The following is a 21023-nucleotide window of genomic DNA, read 5'->3' on the forward strand; positions in this document are numbered from 1 at the left end:
AAAGCAGTATGTTTCAGAAATCGGGAACGCTTGTTGGTTTTCTTCCGTGACACAGCTACATGTGGACAGAGCAGATAGCATAATTCTATATCAAAGTTGTTTGTTTCTTTTTTTACCCTGTGACATCCTGTGCTGTTTCTAGCAGTTTTGTCAGAACTTAGTGATGAAGACTGAAATCTTTCAAGTGAGGTGCCCACCACAGCATAAGCTGGCTTTGGAAAGTTTTAACAAAAGTTGTTCTCTCTTTCTGAGAAAAGTTCACGGAGAATAGATGACATGCCTCATTTCAGAGCAGTGTTCACAGGCTTTTGCTTGAGGCAGTGCAGTGCCATCCCAATACAAAGCCTTACTGCAGCATGATATTCGCATGAGAGGACCTCTGCTCTGCCTTTGGAAGCTGTATGCCTAGCTCATTTTAAACATAGGAGGGAAATGTTTTGTGACAATGTGGTTAAGTAATTAAAGATTGTTTTGTAATATAGATTAGTTTTTGGCCTGTCCTGAGTTTTGACTGTTTTACCTTGCAATATCAGTTTCCTCTTATCATGGGTGTAATGATTTACTTAGCAGGATGCCAGTGCAGAGGGCTGGTAAATGGGCTAGAAAAATGACGTTCCCTGCCCTGAAGTGTTTCAGTTGCAAAGGCACGGGTGTGTACCATGCAGCACAGAGCAAACCCAAGCCAAGCGCACATGGTGGCTGGATTGCTTTTGGGGAAGGGAATTTTCCAGCACCTGAAGAAGGTGGTCTTTGTTAAGGGAAGCACGAAGATGCTGAGGCGCAGGGAGAAGAGTTGGATTCTGGTGTCTCTGGAGGGACAGCTCTTTCTAATGAAAAAGGTGAAAGCACTTAAAACAAGCAGGTGCTCTCTTGAAGAAGAAAATTTAATCTAAAAATCCAACTTACAGTGAAACAAAATGTTGTACATAAAGTTTTCAAGCAGACCTATTCAGAAAGAATAATAGTAGTAGACTGGCCCATGGGTAGCGTGCAAAATATCTGTTTGGAGAGGATAAAGGGAGTAAGAGACAAAACAGAAGCAAAACTCCAGAAATGCCAAATTTCCACTGATTTTCATGGGAGAGGGATCGGTCGCTAAAACATGATTAATTGTGTCGTTTTAGTCTTCAAGAATTTTAGCATGAAGTTAAAGGAATAAGTATTTTGCTCTTTAATCTATCTTCTTGCATCCTTTTTTTGAAGGTTCGTACAAAAGATCGTGTCTTTGACAGCATAAGTCATCTCATCAATCATCATCTCGAGAATAATTTGCCAATAGTTTCTTCTGGGAGTGAACTCTGCCTGCAGCAGCCTGCTGAGAGGAAACACTGACTCCAGATAACTATTTTGGTTTTTGTAATTTGCAAGCTATAACTGGTGGAAATTGCAGATCTGAAAAAAATATGTACATTAAAAAAAAATGCATATTCATATATATTTCATCAGTATGTTTTCTTTAGGTTTAAGAACCCCTATTTCAAACAGTACACTTGAAAATTCTCAATGCTTTATGTAGACATGAAGTCACAGCAGAAGGCTTTCTTAAAAGGTAATTTCAATAAAGTTGTTCAGATTCTCTAATGTGAATACTGATAGTGTATATATACACATTATATATAAAAATACAGTATATATTTATATTTTTCAAGTCAGTCTGTTGATGGTATAGAACCATCTTCTGTGCCATGTGTTTTTACCAGAAGAAAAATGCCAATTGTGATTGTTCAGATAAAAATACAATTCAGCAGTCTCAATTTCTTGAGAAAATTAATATTAGGAATCTTATTTCTGATTTTACCTAAGAAGCACAACTATGGGGATTACAGGTGGATTACTCTAGTTAACCATGGAAGGAGCCTGAATTCAGCAACTAGTATTCCAACTCAGAAATTTAGCATAAAATATTTTTAAAAGTGTTATTTAGTGTCACTGATATCAAAAGCATTTTATCTTTCTGATGTCAAGTTTGAATTCTTATATGATGCTACTCAAAACATTTGTATCTTGCTTTAACAATGATTTAGTGTGATCTCTCTGTGTATGAGGTGTGTGCATTTGATTTTTCTAACAATAACAATATTCTGTAACTTTAATTTATTAATTTGAGTGCTAGGGTTATTTATAAGTAGTTCTCTGCTTATGGTGAAGATCTAGGTGTCCTTGACTACCAGTCTCCAATGAGATGTTACATACCGATTAGGCAAGTTCAAATAACTTGTGTTTAGTATGTTTAATGCAAGACGTACACGGTTGGTCAAAGACATATCTGAACAATCTTATCTTCTTATAAACAGTGAAAACTATCACGACTCAGTGGTCAGTTTTGCAAATGATATCATTTGCATTTACCTACCAAAGCATAACTTGACCTTGGCCTTCAGCAAGTGCAAGGTATTGCAAATATACTGCTTTTCTCTCAATATCAAGTTGAAAAATACACATACACTAAAGATGCATTTCTGGCAGAAATGTCCTTTGCTTTTGATACTGGGAAATGTTTTAAGGAAGGTTTGTACTATTCAAATGCAAGCAGTATATGAAGTTATTTATTTTCCTATTTTATGAAGCTTATCAAGAGACAAATTCAATAGACACAGTTCCTGTAAAGGCAAAGTTTGTGCCAGGATTTAGCATTCAGCATTGCAAGGTCTTCTCTAGGACCAGTATCTTAAATCAGATCTTCAGACTTGATTCATAAAGGCCAAGACTCAGCAGGACAAGTCTAGGTTAAGCACCTGCCTAACCTGAAGTAGTCAATACTTAAATCTACTTAAAATTAGATTTGTTTTTAAGAATTTGCTAGGTTTAAAAATTTGTCAAATTACAACCAAACTGACTGAAGGATTCACTTAGAACCCATTCAGGTAGGATTATTATATTAAAATTCTGTAATAATTTTCTTGTACCTTCTACGTTGAAATATGGTGAAGTTGCAACCTGGGAAGTTTGATTTTGGTTGATCTCAAGAACAAAAATGATTGAAGCACCTGAGACTAATCATGTGATCCATGCAATAAAAAGACACTTGATTCTGTCATCAAGACATTCAGAAGCCATACTAAGACGTTAGTGAACCAAATGCTTCTGATTAATTTTGTTGCAGATGATAGATAATCATTAGCTGATATTTCTAGGTCTGGGTGGGAGCTGAGAGCAAAGAAAATTAAATGCTGTGATGCAACCAAATTAGTATGACACTGAGGTTAGTGGAATTCTTAAAATTTGGGTTGTCCTTTTACCAGGTTGGAAATTGCAAGAGAAGGTGAGGAGATCTTATACCCCAAAGCAGTATCCATCAAAATGACTTTATTTAAGAGCATCCATGTCTCACCATATTCCAGTTTGAAGTATCTCAGTTGCAACCTTTTTTGTCATATATAACACTTGTCATTCCATGCTCCCACCTCCCTACAGCCATGTCTTGGAAAGTTTTTAGTGTGCTATCACTAACTATAAAAGAAGGCCTCTTTTGTACCTCGAATGTTGTATATCACTTCGGTAAAAGTCAGGTGCCTAACTCCCTTAGGTGCCTTCCAAAATCTCACCTGCTCCGTATGTCTGTTTTAGATTCCTAAATATCCTGTCAGTGTATGCCTGGAAAAATGTGACAGGATATGCGTGTATGAACGAAGGCACTAAACATACAGTGAAATAAGCATCTAAAATTTTTTACCATTGTCCTAGCTGTAGCTTTAATCACTTAGCAGCCACTTAGCTGCATGTTTTGGAAATTAAAGCAGGTGGCAAGGAGACACAAAATGAAACTGCTTGACAGAAACATTAAATTCCCCAGACTATATTTCATAAACTCTGCCTCCAGGAAAATGTGGCTATTTCAAGCTGCTCTGTCAGCACAGCCAATTTCCCCAGCTCAGCATGTCCATTGATGATGCAAAGGTTACACATAGCTTGATCAGATGCAGTTTGGTCCTAGGTAGTGATAGTGCCTTTGGGCTGCAACAGTGCCCTGCTGCCGCAATGGGCCAGGAGATCCTGTCTGGCCAGGTGTGATGATCCAGAGGCTTTTCTAAGTGACTGGGAACCGAACGATCTCAAAGCTGTCCAGAAGGAAGGGCATATGGACCAATCAATGCTCCTTTTGTGGATCCTGCCATTGCTTTTTGTCCCTGTCACTCTGGTAGATTTGGCTTTCCCCTGTATGAACATGGTATAAAAACTGTATAGCCATCTGGATAGCAGTTCCAAACCTGTTGTCGTTAGAGTCAAAGACCATCTTACACTGAGCTCAACAAGGGCAAACTGAACCTGCTAGAGAGGCAGAACTCATTTCTGTGAGGAGCCAACACTGGCAGCAATTTAAGAGATGTAGAAGTTATGAGATGGGCTCAAAAGCTGTGGGACTGGCTGAAAACCAGACAGCTGGCAGCACAATAATTTGAGCCTTTTAATATTTGCCTTTGGTTTTGAGTCCTCTCACCTTTTGTTTTTATTCTCTTTTATGCAATCCCAAGGGCTAGGCACTTGCTGGTGGTAATTCAGTACCATGAGTTCAAGAACTGGAATTTTACTGAAAGAACAAATTTACTAGACTCAATAGAAATCACTGAGATTAGACAATATTATGGTATCCTCTGATATTTTCCCAGGGGATAGCTGAGAAGTCAGAACTGAAACTCTAAATATCCTGCAAGACTGTCTACATTGATTTTGAGTCCTATCGGATTATCAGTTTTGATTCCAGTTGTGTTGCAACTATATGAACTATGGGCAATGGAAAGGCATTCGATTCCTTTAACAAAGAACTTTCAAAAGTGAACCAAATGCTTCTGATTCATTCTATTGCAGATCTAGAGTAATTATTAGGATAATAAAATTTTCCAGTGGGGCTGGCAGTGATAGATTGGACATTGAGGTACAGTCATGTGCCCAAACTTTCAGTTATTTCAGATGCTTCAGAAGCAACGAAACCTTGCAGGTAGAAAATGTGATTTGAAAACGGAATTACCTTCTGACTTCAGTGGGAGTTTGCTCAGTGTGAGGACTCCCAGGTTCCCTTCCCTAACGCAAGAAGAGGGCGTTCACATTGGCCGTGCCTGGGTGGAGACCGTAGGAGATGCGATTTCCACAGCTTACTGCCTACTTCCCTGCCCAGGGCTTTGCACACAGGGTGAGGATAGAAGGTAACACAGTAGCTTCCCTCCACTTCACATCCTACAGGGTTCATAATGGGAGATAACGCTGGTTCTCCCAGAAACCTCTCTGCCGCGCAAGTTCAATACAAGCTTGAACAAAGGACGTAGTCCCGGGACCAGGATTTGAGTGCAAAATGTGTACTGTCACAGGAAGAAAACATTTACTAACAGTATGGTAGATGTCACCTGCCAGCACTAAGTTTTCTATATCCTGGGTTCATTCTTTTTCTCCTCTGTGGAATAATACGCTCACATTTCTTATCTTCATGGTCTCTAGGCATCATGCTGTGCAGTAAGATGAAGCGAATTTATAAAATTTATACCACAATGCAATTGCTTCTGGCATATCAAGTGCCAGATGCCAGCTACAATGTTTTTGTAATAGAATTGATCCATATTTAGATATTTGTAAGTAGTAAAGGATCCATTTGAAAACTAGCAGAGTTTTGCAGCCTCCAGGAAATTTACAGCTCTGAAGGGGGACTTTAGGACTTATGAATGTTCTGACAACAGGTTACAAATCCTGCTTTCAAGCCTTTGTTCTTAGCATCTAATGTCTATTTGAAGTAAGTGTCAGAACGAAGAATTTATATTAAGTAAACCACATGTCTATCTGACGTGTCAGAACCAAGAATTTATATTAAGCAAACCACATTTGCATAAACAAGGTCTAAGCTGAAGTAACAGACACACTTCCCTTTTTTTCTTCCAGATATTTTCAGAATAAGTCTGCATAAAATCCAAATTCAGATTTACCTTAGTATACTGTCACAAACATGTTCATTTCATGGTCTTTTTGCCCAAACATAGGGTTGCACTCTTCACGAATCTATGTTTGCTCAAAGCTGTCAAGATATGGGCAAATTCCCACTAAAAGCTCTGTGCTCAGCTGTACTTACTCTGCTCACTCGCACACAGGGTCTGTGGACCTTGCTTGCATCTGCATTGGATGCAGCTGGAATGAGGGCAGGCCTGTGGAAAAGATAACATGGACATACAATTTGCCTGCAGTTAACCAGAGGATTGGATAGGGAGTGAAAAGCTGTCTTGGGAGAGAAAACCCCAGGGGTAAGGAATGTGAAGCCTGGAAACACAAGCCAATAGGCATATAAGCCACTAATTGAGAATAGAGTGCTGTCGCCAAATTATAAACATGCTAATTGGTTGATAGGGTTAAAACAGAACCTCTGGGGAGGGGAAGTGCAAAATACTTGGGCAATGCCTACGTCTCATCTCTTTTTGAGACATTTATGTTTATAAGCCCTGATCTATTCCTCTGCATCCTCCAACATAAGCGTCTTGTATGGCTTCCACTGGGAAAAAGCAGGGCTCTTTTTTTTTTTGTCTCGGTAAGGGGGATAAGATTTCAGAGCTACACATTTCTAGCAAAAGCACCATATAGGGGAAAAGCTAAATAAAGAGTGTTTAAACCTTGTTTGACAACAGAACAGGCTGTGGAAACCAAATGAAGGAAGAAAGAAGCTAAAGCTGAGTGACTCATTTTGCTAACCCACTTAGTGAGAGACAGCACGGATGCCTCAGAAAAGAAAGGTAACCGCAGATTGTGACATGGAGATGCAGATGTACGTTTTTTGTAGCTATCATGAAGGTCAAATAACATAACAGGTCAAATGACAGCTTTTTCCAGCAGTCCTCCTTTTTCTTTTGTGAGGCAAAATCCACCAAACACACCCAGGCAATTATTCATTCAAAATAAGTGAAATTTTTTATTAAATGAAGAATGTAAAGATTCTAATTGGTATACATTTGTGTCCTCTGTGGCTGGATTGGTGTGATAATTGCTTCTCAGTAAAGTCCTGCAGAGTTAAACCTCAAAAGAAGCCAGGTTTCTTCTTTTGAGGTAAATGTTTTTCTTTGCATTGTGTGGGCCGCAACAAAAAACCAAAAAGTGACTATTTTGCTGTAAAAGGGAGTTTGACTGTACATTTGTTATTTATTAATATTTATTACTTTTAGAAACATTTTTAACTGAGAATTGCAGGAAAAATAATGTATGTGGAGATATTGTGATCATTTATATTCCCCACGACTTTTGTGAATCTCAAGTTTTTGCCTGTCTGCTGATTGTGGTATTCTGGTTATAGAGACAAATTTTGTCTCTGAGGAAGTCCTTGAGCAACAGAATTTGGAATATAAGTGTCATGCAACTGTTTTCTGATTATTCAGTTTGTATATGATTAACCAAAGTAATAAAATAATGAGCACTACTATCAAATTGAAATGCATGTAAAGTGGGCTTGAGTCTGTTCCCCTATGCCCAGGTTCCTTAACAGCCTAATTTGGTTTTTGGGTTTTTTCTTATTTACCTGAAGGGATGCCCGTTTTGTAGCAGAATAAATAAAATTCTACAGGGCTTACCTGGATATTAAATATTAATAAGTTAATGAACTATTCATCTCAGTAGAAACAGGGATGAAAAATGTCGGGGGACCAAATGGCACATGAAGAATCTGACCTTAGTTACACTGGCTTTACACCAGAGGAGCTCCATTTACTTTGTCAGAGGCAACATTGATTTCAACGAGTCCATTTTCAACACATACCATTTTCACAATGCAAGTAATTGCTCGTACAGGCCTTCTTTCTGGGCCAGATGATGCTCTCCCCTGAAACAGTAGCGTTCCTGCTTGGCACACTGAAGAGGTGAGGGTAGCCAAGGGTAGCCAACTCCATGGTCTTTCTGTGAGAGACACTGCAAGGACAAGGTCCGTGCAAGAGCAGCTATTTAGTGTACTGTGGAGAGGAGAAAGGATCCACGTCAGAAGGAAGCTTAGCTGGGCTGATGTTCCCCAAATCCTCTTCCTCCACTGCCCTTCCCTCTTACCCACTTGGAGAAAAGCTGAGCCTGGAGATGCCCTGGGAAGTTACGTTGCTCTTGGGGAGAAGAAATGCAGCTCCGAAGCCAGCAAGGGCACCAGCACGCCTCTGCATGCCTCTGCACAGTGCCTCCAGAGCACTGAAGGCAGCATGAGCACCAGCACGCCTCTGCATGCCTCTGCACGGTGCCTCCAGACCACTTCAGGCGTCAGGAGGCCTCAGGGCTGCAGCAAGCCTTATGGCTCAGTGGTGGCCCAGCAGAAACCCCTGACCACAGCTGCCGTGCCTGCTCCCCATGAGTTTTGCCATGAGAAGGGAGCATGCCCAGGCCTGGGGCAACCATGGGGTCCACAGCCCCAAAGTCAAGGGGCCAAGCTGTGCCTTGGTTGTGCTGGTGGGTTAAATGTCAGTACCCGGCGCAGATGCCAGCACAGCTCCGCTCAGCAGAGGTGGACTGGCTGCTATTGGGCCCCCAGCTTTTTGGCACCTGCCACTTTATGCACAGATGTGTTTTCCATTTCTTTACTAGAGCAGTTGGAAATGAGAAACCTTGTAGGCAGTGTGACACCCCAATTACAGTCGCTCCCTGTAAAATGCGCCTTTCCAAGGCAGCAGCCGCCCATGGTGCCGCCGGAGCAGACAGCCCTCTGAGCAGCGGAGCCAAGGGACCGAGTCTGCTCCCAGGAAAGCAGGGGAAAAGCCTTCCTCCAACTCTGGGAGCGGCAGACACAGAGCCTACTGCCTTCAGCTGCAGAGCGTTCCCACAGGTACTGCTTCCAGGCACGACACCCAGAGTTTAAATGCATGCTTTCCACAGAAGGCCAAAACCTTTTTTACAATTCTTTCAAAAATGACTGCCACACAACAACTTCAGTTCAAAGGTCTGAGATTTAATTAGAAGTTTTCAAAATGTTTGTGGTACCTAATGAGTTGAAAATACTCTGTAAGACTGTTGGCAATAAAAGACTCTTGGAAAGCATCTTGTGAAAGCTTTTTTTTCTCCTTAGGTGGTTTGATTTGCATTTCTTTTGGAATCCAGAACCAAAATAAATATTCCAATTCATGAAATAATATGCACAAAATGTTACTCTCCTTTGTAGCTTTTGCTCCATGTAAAACCAATTGGGAAAGGGAGACCTGATTCAGTTTCTTGTTTGTTCAAATCAGCCTAGATGACAAAAAGCTTGGATTCTGTATTTTAAGGAATTTTCTAATATTTTAGGGTGAAAGAAGCTATTTTCCATCTTTTTCAGTCTTTAAGGATAGGACATCTTCCTGGTTGTTTATGGTCCACTGCTGGTAAGCCCTTGACTTGTCCTACTTTAAAATCTTGCTCTGAAATCTTCCAGAATCTATGCTTTATCTAATACATCCCAGTGGGATGTACCCACTGAAGACTGTATCCACCACAGTTTTTTTCTCTTCGGCCATAACTACTTTGTAAATTATATTACCAGTGTTACCTGTGAACCCATGAATTTTAGGAGCCTGCTTCAAGTACAGCAGGGTAGTGAACAAACAAAATATCCCCACAGCTCCAAAATAAGAGAAGGAAATAAAAGTAGAGTGAAAAGTTTTTGTACTGACACACAATCACATGGCCTCCCACAGTGGAGTTGCTTGCATTATTTGTACCTTGCCTCAACTCTGACAACAGCTACGGCTAAAATCCAGATGTTAAAACTCACTTTTATGTGCATCTTCTTGGACTTTGGCTATTAAAAATACTCATTTTTTTCACCTAAATAGCGAGAATCATGTAATGTCCTTGACGTGAGAGTTGGTGTGGGGTCAGCCACAATGTCTTCTCAAACCACTGTGTTGCAAAGGCCTTTCTGCTCTACCATAGCAAGGAATGCTGCCATGTGCCACCACCTCATGAACTAACATTTAGAAGTATACAAATATTTTAGCCGGCAGTTTTCAAAGACACAACTTCAGGGGAGAACTTCCACACTGATAATACAGCCAAATAGCACTGTAAGATTTAAAAACCTAAGCAAGCCATGGCAATGCAATGTCACCAGTTCTATTTCTCACAAAGCCACAGAGCTGATGACCCAGCCTGTATTTGCAGTTCATATAGTTATATCATGCTTAGCTTAGTTTAGCTTTTTCTTCTTCTCTAAGTGCACTGCTTTTCCACATTTTTGGTAGAAATTATTTCGTATTTACTACTCTCTTTCACAGTTATTTCATTCAAATACAGTTTTTCTTTGTTCTTACACTTGTCTAACAGCATAAAACATTTACAAGCAGACTGTTAACTTGCAAAAGATAATCACAATGCAAACCTCTACCTTTTAAAGGCTTTTGCTACACACATTACACAACTTATACACTGTACATACTTGGGAAGTGTCTAATGCTGCTGCTTTAAATGATTAAGACCAGAGTAAGCTAAGGATGAGCTCTTTCAGGCTGTGTATTGAAAAAGCCTCAACTACTTCTGATTGTGCATAAGGCAAGGTGTGGTTTGAGACATTAAACACAGATCTTTGAAAGAGCCCAATAAAGTTAGGTGCTTACATTCTTACTGAAAGACAAGGGGAACTAATCTCAGAATTTCCCATCAACCTCCACTGAAGCCTCCAGCCATAAAGTACTATTGATGGAAGTACCACGGGCCACTTCCATGGGGACCTGAAACCAGATGTTTATAAAGTCTTAACTGCTGTAGGTCTTAGGGAATCCCTCTGATGCTGAACACCATCCTGTACTAAGGCTGGTAAGGCAGTGATGAACCATAAAGTTGTTTTCATGCAGGTTTCTCTGGAACAGCCTCTCAAAAGAGTACGTCTGGGGCTCCAGGAAAGTTGGAAGGTCTTCCAAACTCAACAGGCTTTCATTCCAGATCCATGGCAGGGTCAGGTATAAATGGAGATAGACCCTTCAGCATGATTCTGTTGTACCACATCTTCCCTCTTGTACCTGCAAAAGTGCCCAGAGACGGTAGGAGTGTAGGGTCCCATTGCCAGAAACTGGGATCTTGTCCCGCTGGCTCGACTTCTTCCCAAGGAGAATTTCTAACGCAATCCCATGCTGTAGTAGTGCCTGGAGAGAAAAGAAGAAACTCCACAGGGACCCGCTTGTGGTTCATTGCTTTCTGAAATGATATGTCTCTGTTTCGGAACTGAAGAATCTCAGTTTAGGTAGTGCATTCACAATGTACACAGGTTTACATAGGTTTGACATACATTTTTAAATACATTGCAAATAGTAAGTAAAAATATATGCATTGAAACAGTACATACACTTGATATATGTGTATTGTTGGGTCACATTTTAGCTACTTTAAATAGTGAACATATATAGCCTCTCTCAATGGTTATTTACTACTGCTTGTTTAAAATAAGTTGTGAAATGTCACAGTGACAACTATCATGTTGTCTTTCACTAAACATGAAAAGTCTGAATAACAGTGGAAAAAAGAAATACTGCATTGATATGACATGGTAAAGTTCCTGTCAGTTAAAAGATACTACTTCATATATTTTCAAATATCCCCATTGAAACACATCTATCTATTTGTATAATTCGTCACCTTACACTGTATACTGCAATACAATGTTTAGCATATTGTAAACTTTTACCAAACAATGACTTTTTAATAAGGAATTGTACAAATATACAGCTATTTATACCACATACATATAAGGCCATTAACATAACAGCAAGATACATATAGAGAACGATAATCACCAACATAAGTAACGAGCTTTTCTCCCAGTCAGCAATAATCAGGCTCATTTTCCAATCATCAGCAGTGTTTAGTGAATGCTGAAGTTTCTAACAGGTTTTCTTGATGTCTTGCAAGATCAGGCAGTGCCAAATGCAGCCTCATCATGCAATGCCATTGTGGTGCACAATGTCATTAGATGTGCATGGACTCTGTCCTGGCTGTTGGGTACCATGAAACGTTTTTTTCTGAATCAGGTGTGTTACTGAATGAACACCCAAAGCAAATGATTGTTGATAAATAAGTCCTCAAAGTTAAATAAGTGGTTAGTGTTTTCCCCTGTGACTTAAGTGCATGAATGCTTAAAGTACACTTGTACTTTAAATCTAAAAGCCACAGAAAGGTACTTGTCTCAAGGAGTCCTTCACTTACAGAAGTTTCCATTGTGAAATGAAGATTCATTTTTCTCAGCGATACACGATGGAACATTCATTGGTGAGAAATCTTCCTTTGGCTTCTGGGTATTGCTGCTGCTGGATTTACTTCGACTGTGATCTGGCGTGGGCTGAATAGGCAAAGATCTGGCCACCTTGGATTTCACCAGGCAGCCACAAACAAGGCGAAAGAAAGCCCGACGCATTTCCTTACTGGCCAGAGTATAGATGATGGGGTTCATTGCAGAATTGATGACCGCCAGAGCAATAAACCAGTCGGCTTTGTACAAGATAGACCACTCCTTGACTCTGCAGGCCACATCAATGAGGAACAGGATGAACAGTGGAGACCAACAGGCAATGAAGACACTAACAACAATCACAACAGTCCTAAGGAGTGCCATGGACCGCTCCGAGTTATTGTGGTTAGTGACATTACGACTGCTGGACTTTACCAGGATGTAGATACGGGCATAAAGGATGACAATGGCAACCAAAATGGCTATGAAGATACTAATGCAGAACACAACATACTTCTTGGAGTATAGAGGCAAAATTGTTGAGCAATCTGGTAAGTTGTTTATACAGTTCCAGCCGAGGATGGGTAAGGCACCCAAGGAAATCGAAATAAGCCAGCATGTACCAATGAGAAGGAACACCCTGTATTTTTTATTCGCATCGTAAGGCCTCATTTTAATCATGGTCAAATGCCGCTCAATAGCTATTGCTAGTAAGCTGAAAGTGGAGGCTCCCAGGGCAACAAACATACTGCCTTCCCTAATGAACCAGATTGTGGAGGACAAGCTCAGAGTTTTCTTTCCAGACATAAGTATGTTTACTTTGTAAACAATCCCAGCTAAAAGATCACAAAGAGCTAGATTGCCAATAAAAAAGTACATGCGGTTGTGAAATTTGTTGTTTTTCCATATGGCAATCAACACCATCAAGTTTTCCAGGACTATGAAACTACATAGGATCAGAAATGCTATAGTGGACAGGTCTATGTTATCAGTTGCCTTTTCCCTTAAAATAAGCTTTCCTGTGTAATTATAATGCAGTACGATCAGAGAGTCCATCTCTTCATTTCCTTGAGGGCCGACAAGAGCATCAGGTGGCACGGTAACTGCTGCCATTACTTGTTTGCTAATGACGGACTTTTCTTCTTTAGTATCACGAGAACTGAGTTCCAATAATTTTCCACAAGAGGGAGATCAAGCCACGTTCCTCCAAGCACTCCTCTGGGCAACCGGTGGGTATCCTCAGCTTCAGCAAGCCTTGCATATTAACTGGGGAGAGTGGCTCGCAAACCAGGCTCTGAAAATAAAAACAACAATGCAACATAAATCTCCCTGTCTTCCCCTGTCACCCATGGCCCATGCGGGTGCTCAAGCTGCAACATACACCCAGGAGCCAAGAGGGACGCTGACTACAACGGGGCACCAAGGTCTAGCATTGCTGCACGCTTATCAAGGTAGCTGTGGGTAAGCCGTCGGTCGTGCTCTGCACAGATGCAGCTCTGCTGGGGAAATACAAGGGCTCACACTGCTCATAGGTGTTTCCCCCTACAAAATTTTCATGCTGAAAAAAATGCAGAGGAGCAGTTAGAAGGACTAGCAAGTGGTCCCAGCAAGCCTCAGTGTGCATAGCAACTGGCTCCTTCTTTCTCAGATAGACCTAAGTGTACGTGGCACTACCAAAACACCACCCAGCCACCACTGCCTGAGCGCCAGCAGGGCAAACTCACTGCTTTCTAAGCTTGCCCCTGTTCCCCATGCAGACCTAAGGTAGCAAAGAGCCTGAGAAAGGTGGTGTCAAGTCTTGATGCCAGTGTGCATGCTGCCAATGCCTAAAATAACTTCCCACCCTTAATGGTACAAAATGACGCTATTTACAATTAAGGACATGCTCTGAAAGCCAGTCAGTATAAAACCAATCCCACTTCCCATTCAAATTAGTTGGACTTCTGCTACCCTTTTCAAAATAAATATAGCAAGTCACATCTTTGTAAGGATTGCTTTTCTTTATGGTTCACTTTACTTTTTTTTTCCTTTGCATTTGTATACAAGACATATTTAATGTTGTTGGGTTTTTTTAAATAAAAAACAGTTACATGAACTTTAATTGTCCTTCTCAATTTACATCTGTTTTTCTTTAAGTTATGGCTTACATTTACTGCAACATTTTCCCACAGACTTTGATAGGTTGCATTTTCACAGCAGATCCTCTTGGCTGTCTTTTTTCCATTGCCATACAGAAATATTGGAAGAGATCTGCACAACTGTGTAAAAATATCAGAAGATGTCAGAAGCACTTACTGTTTTACAAGAAATGTTATGGTTTAGTTGCTGCATACTCCAATGAGAATCAGTGCTCAGGCCCCAAACATATGTATTGAAGATGAAAAGATAGCCAATTTTTTAGATTGGTAACCAAACCAGGATGGGGACAAGGGGAAAACTGGTTCCGTCTGAACCAAATTTGTAAAGATTTAATTTTTTCCTGGGAAAGGTAAGAAAGTAAAAAGTTGTGCTGGATGGGAGGACGCTTTCCATTAGCCCAAAATGAAATAGCTTAGTTTAGGGAACTTGTTAAGAGCTAGAGCTCCTGGCCTTACCATTTATTTACTCAAGGGTCATGAGCATTTCCCAAACACATGAAAGACACTTTCAAAGGATGGGTATCAAGGGAAGACTTTGAGATCTCAACCTCTGCTAGAGACCAGCACACCAACAGTTTTCAACCTGCATCCTGTACATCCCAAGCAATATCTGATTTACTCTGGGTAATAAGAGTAGGCTTACTGTCAACAGGCTTAGGTTTAATATAGAAGTGCCTGTACTTTCATTGGAAAACAGCAGCCTTCCAGTACTTAAAGGGTGCCTACAGAAAAGATGGGCAGAGACTCTTTATCAGGGAGTGTAGTGACAGGACTAGGGGTAATGGTTTTAAACTGAAAGAGGGTAGATTTAGATTAGATATAGGATTAGATATATGGAAGAAATTCTTTACAGTGAGGGTGGTGAGGCACAGGTTGCCCTGAGTAGTTGTGGATGCCCCCTCCCTGGAAATGTTCAAGGCCAGGTTGGATGGGGCTTTGAGCAACCTGGTCTAGTGGAAGGTGGCCCTGTCCATGGCAGGGGGGTTGGAACTAGGTGATCTTTAAGGTCCCTTCCAACCCAAACCATTCTGTGATTGTATAGAGAGGTTTCTTAAGATCACAAAAACACGTCAGCCAGTGCTCTTCCAGCACTCTTGTTCTGGGCACTTGAAAAATGGGAGATGCATTTTCAAGTGCCTTCTGGAAGAGGGGAGGAGCAAACCACATCCCAGATGAATGTAAAGGGATTTAAAGGACAACCTACACCCTATTTTCCCTCCCTCCCTTTTCGTGGATTCCGTCCTTCACAAAAAAAGTAATCTGACAAAAGCCTACAGTGAATTGACTTGAATTCTCTAGTACATTCAGGAAGTTTTAAAACTATTTTCTGAGAAAATAATTTACTATTTAGCCTGTTATTATTTCTCCATTCTAGTTCTTGGGTCCTAACTGCTTTTGTGAAGAGACCCGCTGGGAGAGACATATTATCCAAGAAACACAGTTGTTGCTTGGTGTCCTTGGTCTTTTTTACTCTGAAGATGACAGCAACCATCTCATTCATTTCCCAGGAGCAGAATTGGGCTCTCGAGTTGCTGACCTCTTTCCTGAAGCATGGTAACAGTGAAGCTCTTCAACAGAACAACTTCACCTCAGCTAAGGTTCAATCTAATTGTAATTCAGTTACAATCTGCACACTGTTATCATAGAAACTATCACAGTCTTTCACTGTATTGGCTTAGAACAAAATGCCACTGTGTTCATATGAATTGCAAGTGCTTTCCACTGTAAAATAAACAATTACATTTGACTAGAAAAGTATTTGTTAATGATAGCTCAACTAGCAATAGTCACCAGACTGGCTGGTGGCTGCCTGAGAGGATCATATTAATATCATTTAAGAGCACCACATGCAACAAAATAAATGTTTCTGTCAGTCTTTTCCAAACAGAGTTACCATACTGGTCTATCAAAGGACAAATATATTTCTTTCTGTGAAGAAAATTATACGCCAGACTTAGGACTTTATCAGCCACAACTCAGCAGCTGTAAACTGTCATGACTCTACTAAAGGCAATGGTGCTATACCAGTTCCCCTGGCTGAAGGCATGGACGATACACTCAATCAGCAGAAATCGTACACGGTCTCTCCCATTGTTTGTAATTACTTCTTCTCTTAAAATTGTTACAGCAAACTTAGTATCACAAAAGTAAATCTTTGCTTCTGACAGGCTAGTGGCAAGGCAGTGGAGGCTGTAACATTATTATTTGCCAGGACTCTCAGGAAATGAATTTCACTCACAAGCCACTTGAAAGTTAATACAAATAATAATGTAATAAATTAAAATTTATTCTTTTCTGGCAGCAACATTTCCCGGTCATATCTTTCAGCTATACTACTTTTTTGTTTTTCTCCTGCTTTGTAGCCAGTAACTCAGAAAGCATATTCATTTTTTAACAGTTAGAAAAATTAAAGTTGGTTGTATATTATAATAACAAGACAGCAGCAGCCAGGTCCAGGATATCTGTGTCACCGCTTCCTGACAGCTCTACAACTCACTCCTCAAAACACCTTTGTCCCAGTCACATACAGAGGACTAGCCACTAGTTGCAAAGTACAGATGTCAGCTCGAAATATTGAAAAAAGGACCTGAAGAGCCTGTCTGTGGCATGTTGTGTGTTGAGCATTGCCTTGGTTAGGTACCTCAATACCCTGAGCTCTTGATACAGCTGGAAATCAGTTTTATTCCCTCTAAAGCAAACTGGAGGATCCCTACCGCTGCACCACCAGGTACCACTAGAAAGATAAACCTATCGGCAGTGCAGGGGCAATCTGGCTATACTTCCTCACCCATTTGATGGCCAAAACAGTGTTTGCTAAATTACTCAAATAAAGGCAGTGGTACTATGTCCACAGTCATGCAGAGGACAATTCAGATGCCTCCTTCAGCTATTTGGCTGACCTTTGTCCTCCCTGCTCCAAGGACAGAGGGAGCAGTTGCGGTCAGCAGCGAGCACCATCATTTGCCCCTCCTGGGAAATCTCCCTGCCCACCACCATGCTGTGGGGTTTCCACAGCGGTTAGTGTGCTCTCCTGCAGAGGTCAAGGATCCTAGTAGGGTCGAGCACCCTTCTAGGCTGGAGCAGGGGCCCTGCACCGTGGCTCACATCCCTAGGGTCTACCAGGGTCTGTATGGTCACGGTGCCATGAAAAGGGCAATGCTTTGTGGTAGGCCACGACCCCTCCATCTGCCCCATGGCAATGCACACCTCCACTGCCCTCTCCAGCCCCACCACACAGTGGCACAGGCAGACACTCAGGGCTGTACCTCTCACCAGCTTCCCACAAATAACGCCCTGGGTAAGGCAGCTGGAGTCAGCCTGCAATTCTCCTCTGCGAACGTGTGATTCCCAGTGCCAGAAGGCAACATGGAACTGGTGATAATGTGGATGCCGAAGCCCTTCAGCAACCATCCCCAGTACATCTCCACTCTCTGCTCCCAGCGGGCATTCCGGTAAGAGTCCCATGGGGAGCTGAGGGCTTTTACCATCTCATGACTCACTGAGTACTTTACAGCTGGAAGAATAAGAAATTTCTGTTTTCAAAACAGCGAGCCAAACTGCTCTCAATTTTCATGATATCCTGAAGTCAAAGCAACAAGTGAGAATAAGAGCGAAAATAGGACTTAACTTTCTGCTACCTACTTTTGCCTACACAAGAACATACAATGATGTTACGCGTTCAGTACACGCACTGTAATTCAGCAGGAATCTTATTTTCCTGCATTCCAAATATCCACGAACAGACTTGATCAAAGCGACCAGACCTCCCTTTACAACCACCACATACATTGCAGTTCTCCCTTCTCTTCCACACTCAGACATATGCTTTGGCCACCAATGACAATTTTAAGAAAGGCAAAGGGAAAGTTAAGAATGCGTTTCTGAAGCCAAACTTTTGTATATTCTATTTATTTTTAAAGCCTTTCCAGACGAAAGGGAAACACATGAAATTTATCAGGCGCACCCTGGTAGTGTTAAGTTTAAGAACAGAAAAGGCTTTTGAGAACAGCAGCACATTTCAATACACATTTCCACTCTGAAATTAAGCTGTGCTAGTTGCAAATGAAGTTTGGACAACAAACATCTGCTGCAGAACAATGTCTTGGACAACTCAAATAAACTTTAAAAAGATTTTTTTTTTTTAAGTGAACGTGCTGGCAGCTTACAGCCTCAGAAAAGCCTTTAGTAAATGGTTATTTTTCTTGGCTTCTGGATTTCAGACATCAGTTCGTACTTTGTAATTCCGAGTAGCACACACGCCTATCTCACACAGGAGCTCCCGGCTGGTTTAATTCTTGGACGTCGAAGGAAGGAACACGTACTTCTTCCCCCTCACCGGCTCCCAGGGCTCCCGACCTATTCCCCCCACTCCAAACTCCAGTATTTTCCATTCGCAAATTTGCGATACTGTAGCGACCTGAACTCTTTGGGGCGACAAACATTCTGCCTAAGCTACCCAAGAATACCCCCGACGTGTCCGCGGCGCGACCGTCCCACACGGGAAACACGGCTCTACTCACAGTCTGGGGCTCTACTCACAGTCTGGGGCTCTACTCACAGTCTGGGGCTCAACCCAGCCCGCCGCCGCTCCCTGCCTGCCTGCCGCCGCGCCTTTACGTGACACCCTGCAGGAACCGCCTGCACGGCGGCTTTCTCGCTCCCACCATAACCGGCAAGGCCGGCGGAGCGGCTCCGCTCTCCCACCCCGGCGGGCCGGGGACACCTCGCCCATCGCTCGCCAAAGGGCGGCAGCGCGGCCGCGCCGACGGCCCCGACGGGCGGGCTGCGGGGCGGGCAGGCAGCGGCAGGGCGCAGCCCGCCGCCCAGGCAGCGGGGAGAAGGGGCAGGCAGGGTGCGGGCAGGGCTGTCCCGGAGGAGCGGCGAAGTACCTGCTGCGTCCCCGCCGCGTCCCCCCGGCGCTCTGCGGCCGCCGCATCCGACCGCGCCGGCTGCACGGCGCCGCTCGGCCCCCGCGGCTGCGCTGGGCCGGGTCGGGCCGGGCCAGGCGGGGCGGGGCTGGGATCGCCCCGGCCCTGCCCCGCCGCCGCTCCCCGCGGCTCCGCGCTCGCCGCCGGAGCCGCCCCGCCCGGGGACCCCCGCCCGACCGACCGCCCCTCCGGGCTTTCTCTGCCCCCACCCCCGCCCCGCGTCCGGACCCCGGCTCCTGCCTCCGGCACGCCGCTCCCACGCCGCCGTCGTCCCCGGTCAGCCTTGGCTTCCCGCTCCGGCGGTCCTTGCCTGCCCCCGGCCCGCCCCGCTTCACCCCCGCCCCTTCGTCCCTCGCCACCCACGCGTGCCCCGTGGCCGAGGGGGCAGCCCTGCGGGGCCGGCTGCCGCCGTCGGGGCACGGCCGCGGGTGAAGCACCAGGCGCTACGGGAAGCCAGGGGTGAAATGTGAGGCGGCGGAGCGCGCCGCCGAGTATTTGTAAGGTCCATAAAAATGAGAGGGGGAGGGAGGAAATTCTGGGTAGTCCTTACTCAGCTGGAGCTATTAGCATGCTTGGGTGAGGTTTACCTCTCCTGCATCTGCCCCTCTCTTTTTCTGTGTCTAATAACGTGATCTTCAGAGAGCATGAGAAGGATGACACAGGGTGAAGCGTTCAGAAACTCCAAGCAAAAATATGGCCGGTTTGACCCTGACCTGCCAATTACGGCGTGTTCTTAGTAAGGTACCTCTTGACAGAGTTATTGACTGAGTAATAGCAACTCAAGGATAGCGACAGGCACGGAGATTGCCCCAGTGATGGGAGCAGCACTTTGGAAAAGGAGTTGAAACCTGGATCCTACAACTGTCTAATTTAAACGTACTTGTAAGATGCCTGTGGGTACAGCAAAGCTTTCTGTCAGAAATGGATATAATGAGCTGGCAAGGAGGAACACTACAACAGCCTTGCTAAGTGCAGGCAGGCATGTAGGGTTGCCTAGTCGTCTCGCTGCAATCAGTGTTTTTCTTGGGAGCCTCCTGTCTGGAGCTAAGCATCGTCACACTGGGATCCATGCCATGGGCTTGCTGTCAGGTTGCCTGCACTGATACTTGGTAGGGAAGAAAAGTCCTGAAACAAAGCAGAACTAGGCTTTTTATAGACAGAAATTCAAGCTGATGTAGCAGAACAAACAGTGTGTCTGTGATTGCTTTTCATCTGCTCAAGATGACTAATAAAAGTCTTCTGGTTTAGGACTCTGATAGGAAATAAGGACTACACAGGGCAAAATGCTGGTAAAATCATGTTGAAGCTGATGGACCCAATGGATATGGCCCCGCTTAGCTATGGATAGGGCTATACTGCAACATGTGGTGGTCCTGGCCTTATCTCCTTGTCCTCCCATCACATGTGCTGTGTGAAAGCTACTCTCTTCTGTGGAAGTGGAGTGGAAAACTTCCACACCACATAAAAGCACACACCGCTTTTTGGCAAAGGGGAGCTCGGCTCTGTGAATCGGTGCTCTCCTGTTGCACAGGAAAGCCTTGTCCAACCGTTTCCCTGCAAACCACTCCAGGAAGCTCTGTAGTCCTCCTGGCAGCTGCTTGCCACTTGTTGTCAAGGCCCAGTTCTTGCAGAGCAGATGTTTTAGTAAGCAGTGTCTGGTCTTGCTCTGTGGTCTGCTATTACTCCTTGTTCATTTCCCTATATCCTTGTTTTTTCTTTACTACCTTTTGGCTACTTGGAGATGGAAGCCAGAAGAAATAGTCATTCTGATCAGACTATCAGTAGGCGAGGGGACAAGATACTGCAACTAGAAAGGTTTTTTGGCAATGGTGC

At 43.3% G+C, this 21023-nt stretch overlaps 2 protein-coding genes across 4 annotated transcripts in view; one reads left to right on the plus strand and one right to left on the minus strand.

Annotated features, from left to right (window-relative positions):
• The window catches only part of SHC3 (SHC adaptor protein 3), a 65037-nt gene extending 57647 nt beyond the window's left edge, over positions 1 to 7390 (plus strand). Inside the window, exon 12 of the mRNA XM_009461751.2 lies at positions 1204 to 7390. Coding sequence (XP_009460026.1) covers positions 1204 to 1332 — 129 coding nt within the window. The 3' untranslated portion in view covers positions 1333 to 7390. The remainder of the gene's footprint in view (positions 1 to 1203) is intronic.
• A 1470-nt stretch (positions 7391 to 8860) lies between these two features.
• S1PR3 (sphingosine-1-phosphate receptor 3) lies at positions 8861 to 19450 on the minus strand. Of its 3 annotated transcripts, XM_087742582.1 has the most exons (3): positions 19152 to 19235; positions 12103 to 13418; positions 8861 to 11045 (listed from the first exon to the last, which is right to left on the minus strand). In XM_087742582.1, the coding sequence occupies exons 2-3, from the start codon at positions 13235 to 13237 to the stop codon at positions 10837 to 10839; spliced, it is 1344 nt and encodes a 447-aa protein (XP_087598708.1). In that variant the 5' UTR covers positions 13238 to 13418; positions 19152 to 19235; the 3' UTR covers positions 8861 to 10836. The 3 variants fall into 3 exon arrangements, with proteins under 3 accessions (XP_087598708.1, XP_087598707.1, XP_087598706.1); XM_087742581.1 differs by lacking the exons at positions 8861 to 11045; positions 19152 to 19235 and adding an exon at positions 19419 to 19450 and having other exon boundaries at positions 11100 to 13418; XM_087742580.1 differs by lacking the exons at positions 8861 to 11045; positions 19152 to 19235 and adding an exon at positions 18802 to 18873 and having other exon boundaries at positions 11100 to 13418.
• Positions 19451 to 21023: the final 1573 nt, after the last annotated feature.

This window comes from Nipponia nippon, unplaced genomic scaffold (assembly GCF_047370975.1).
Source record: "Nipponia nippon isolate SJK-2023a ecotype South Korea unplaced genomic scaffold, ASM4737097v1 scaffold_8, whole genome shotgun sequence".
Lineage (NCBI taxonomy): Eukaryota > Metazoa > Chordata > Aves > Pelecaniformes > Threskiornithidae > Nipponia > Nipponia nippon.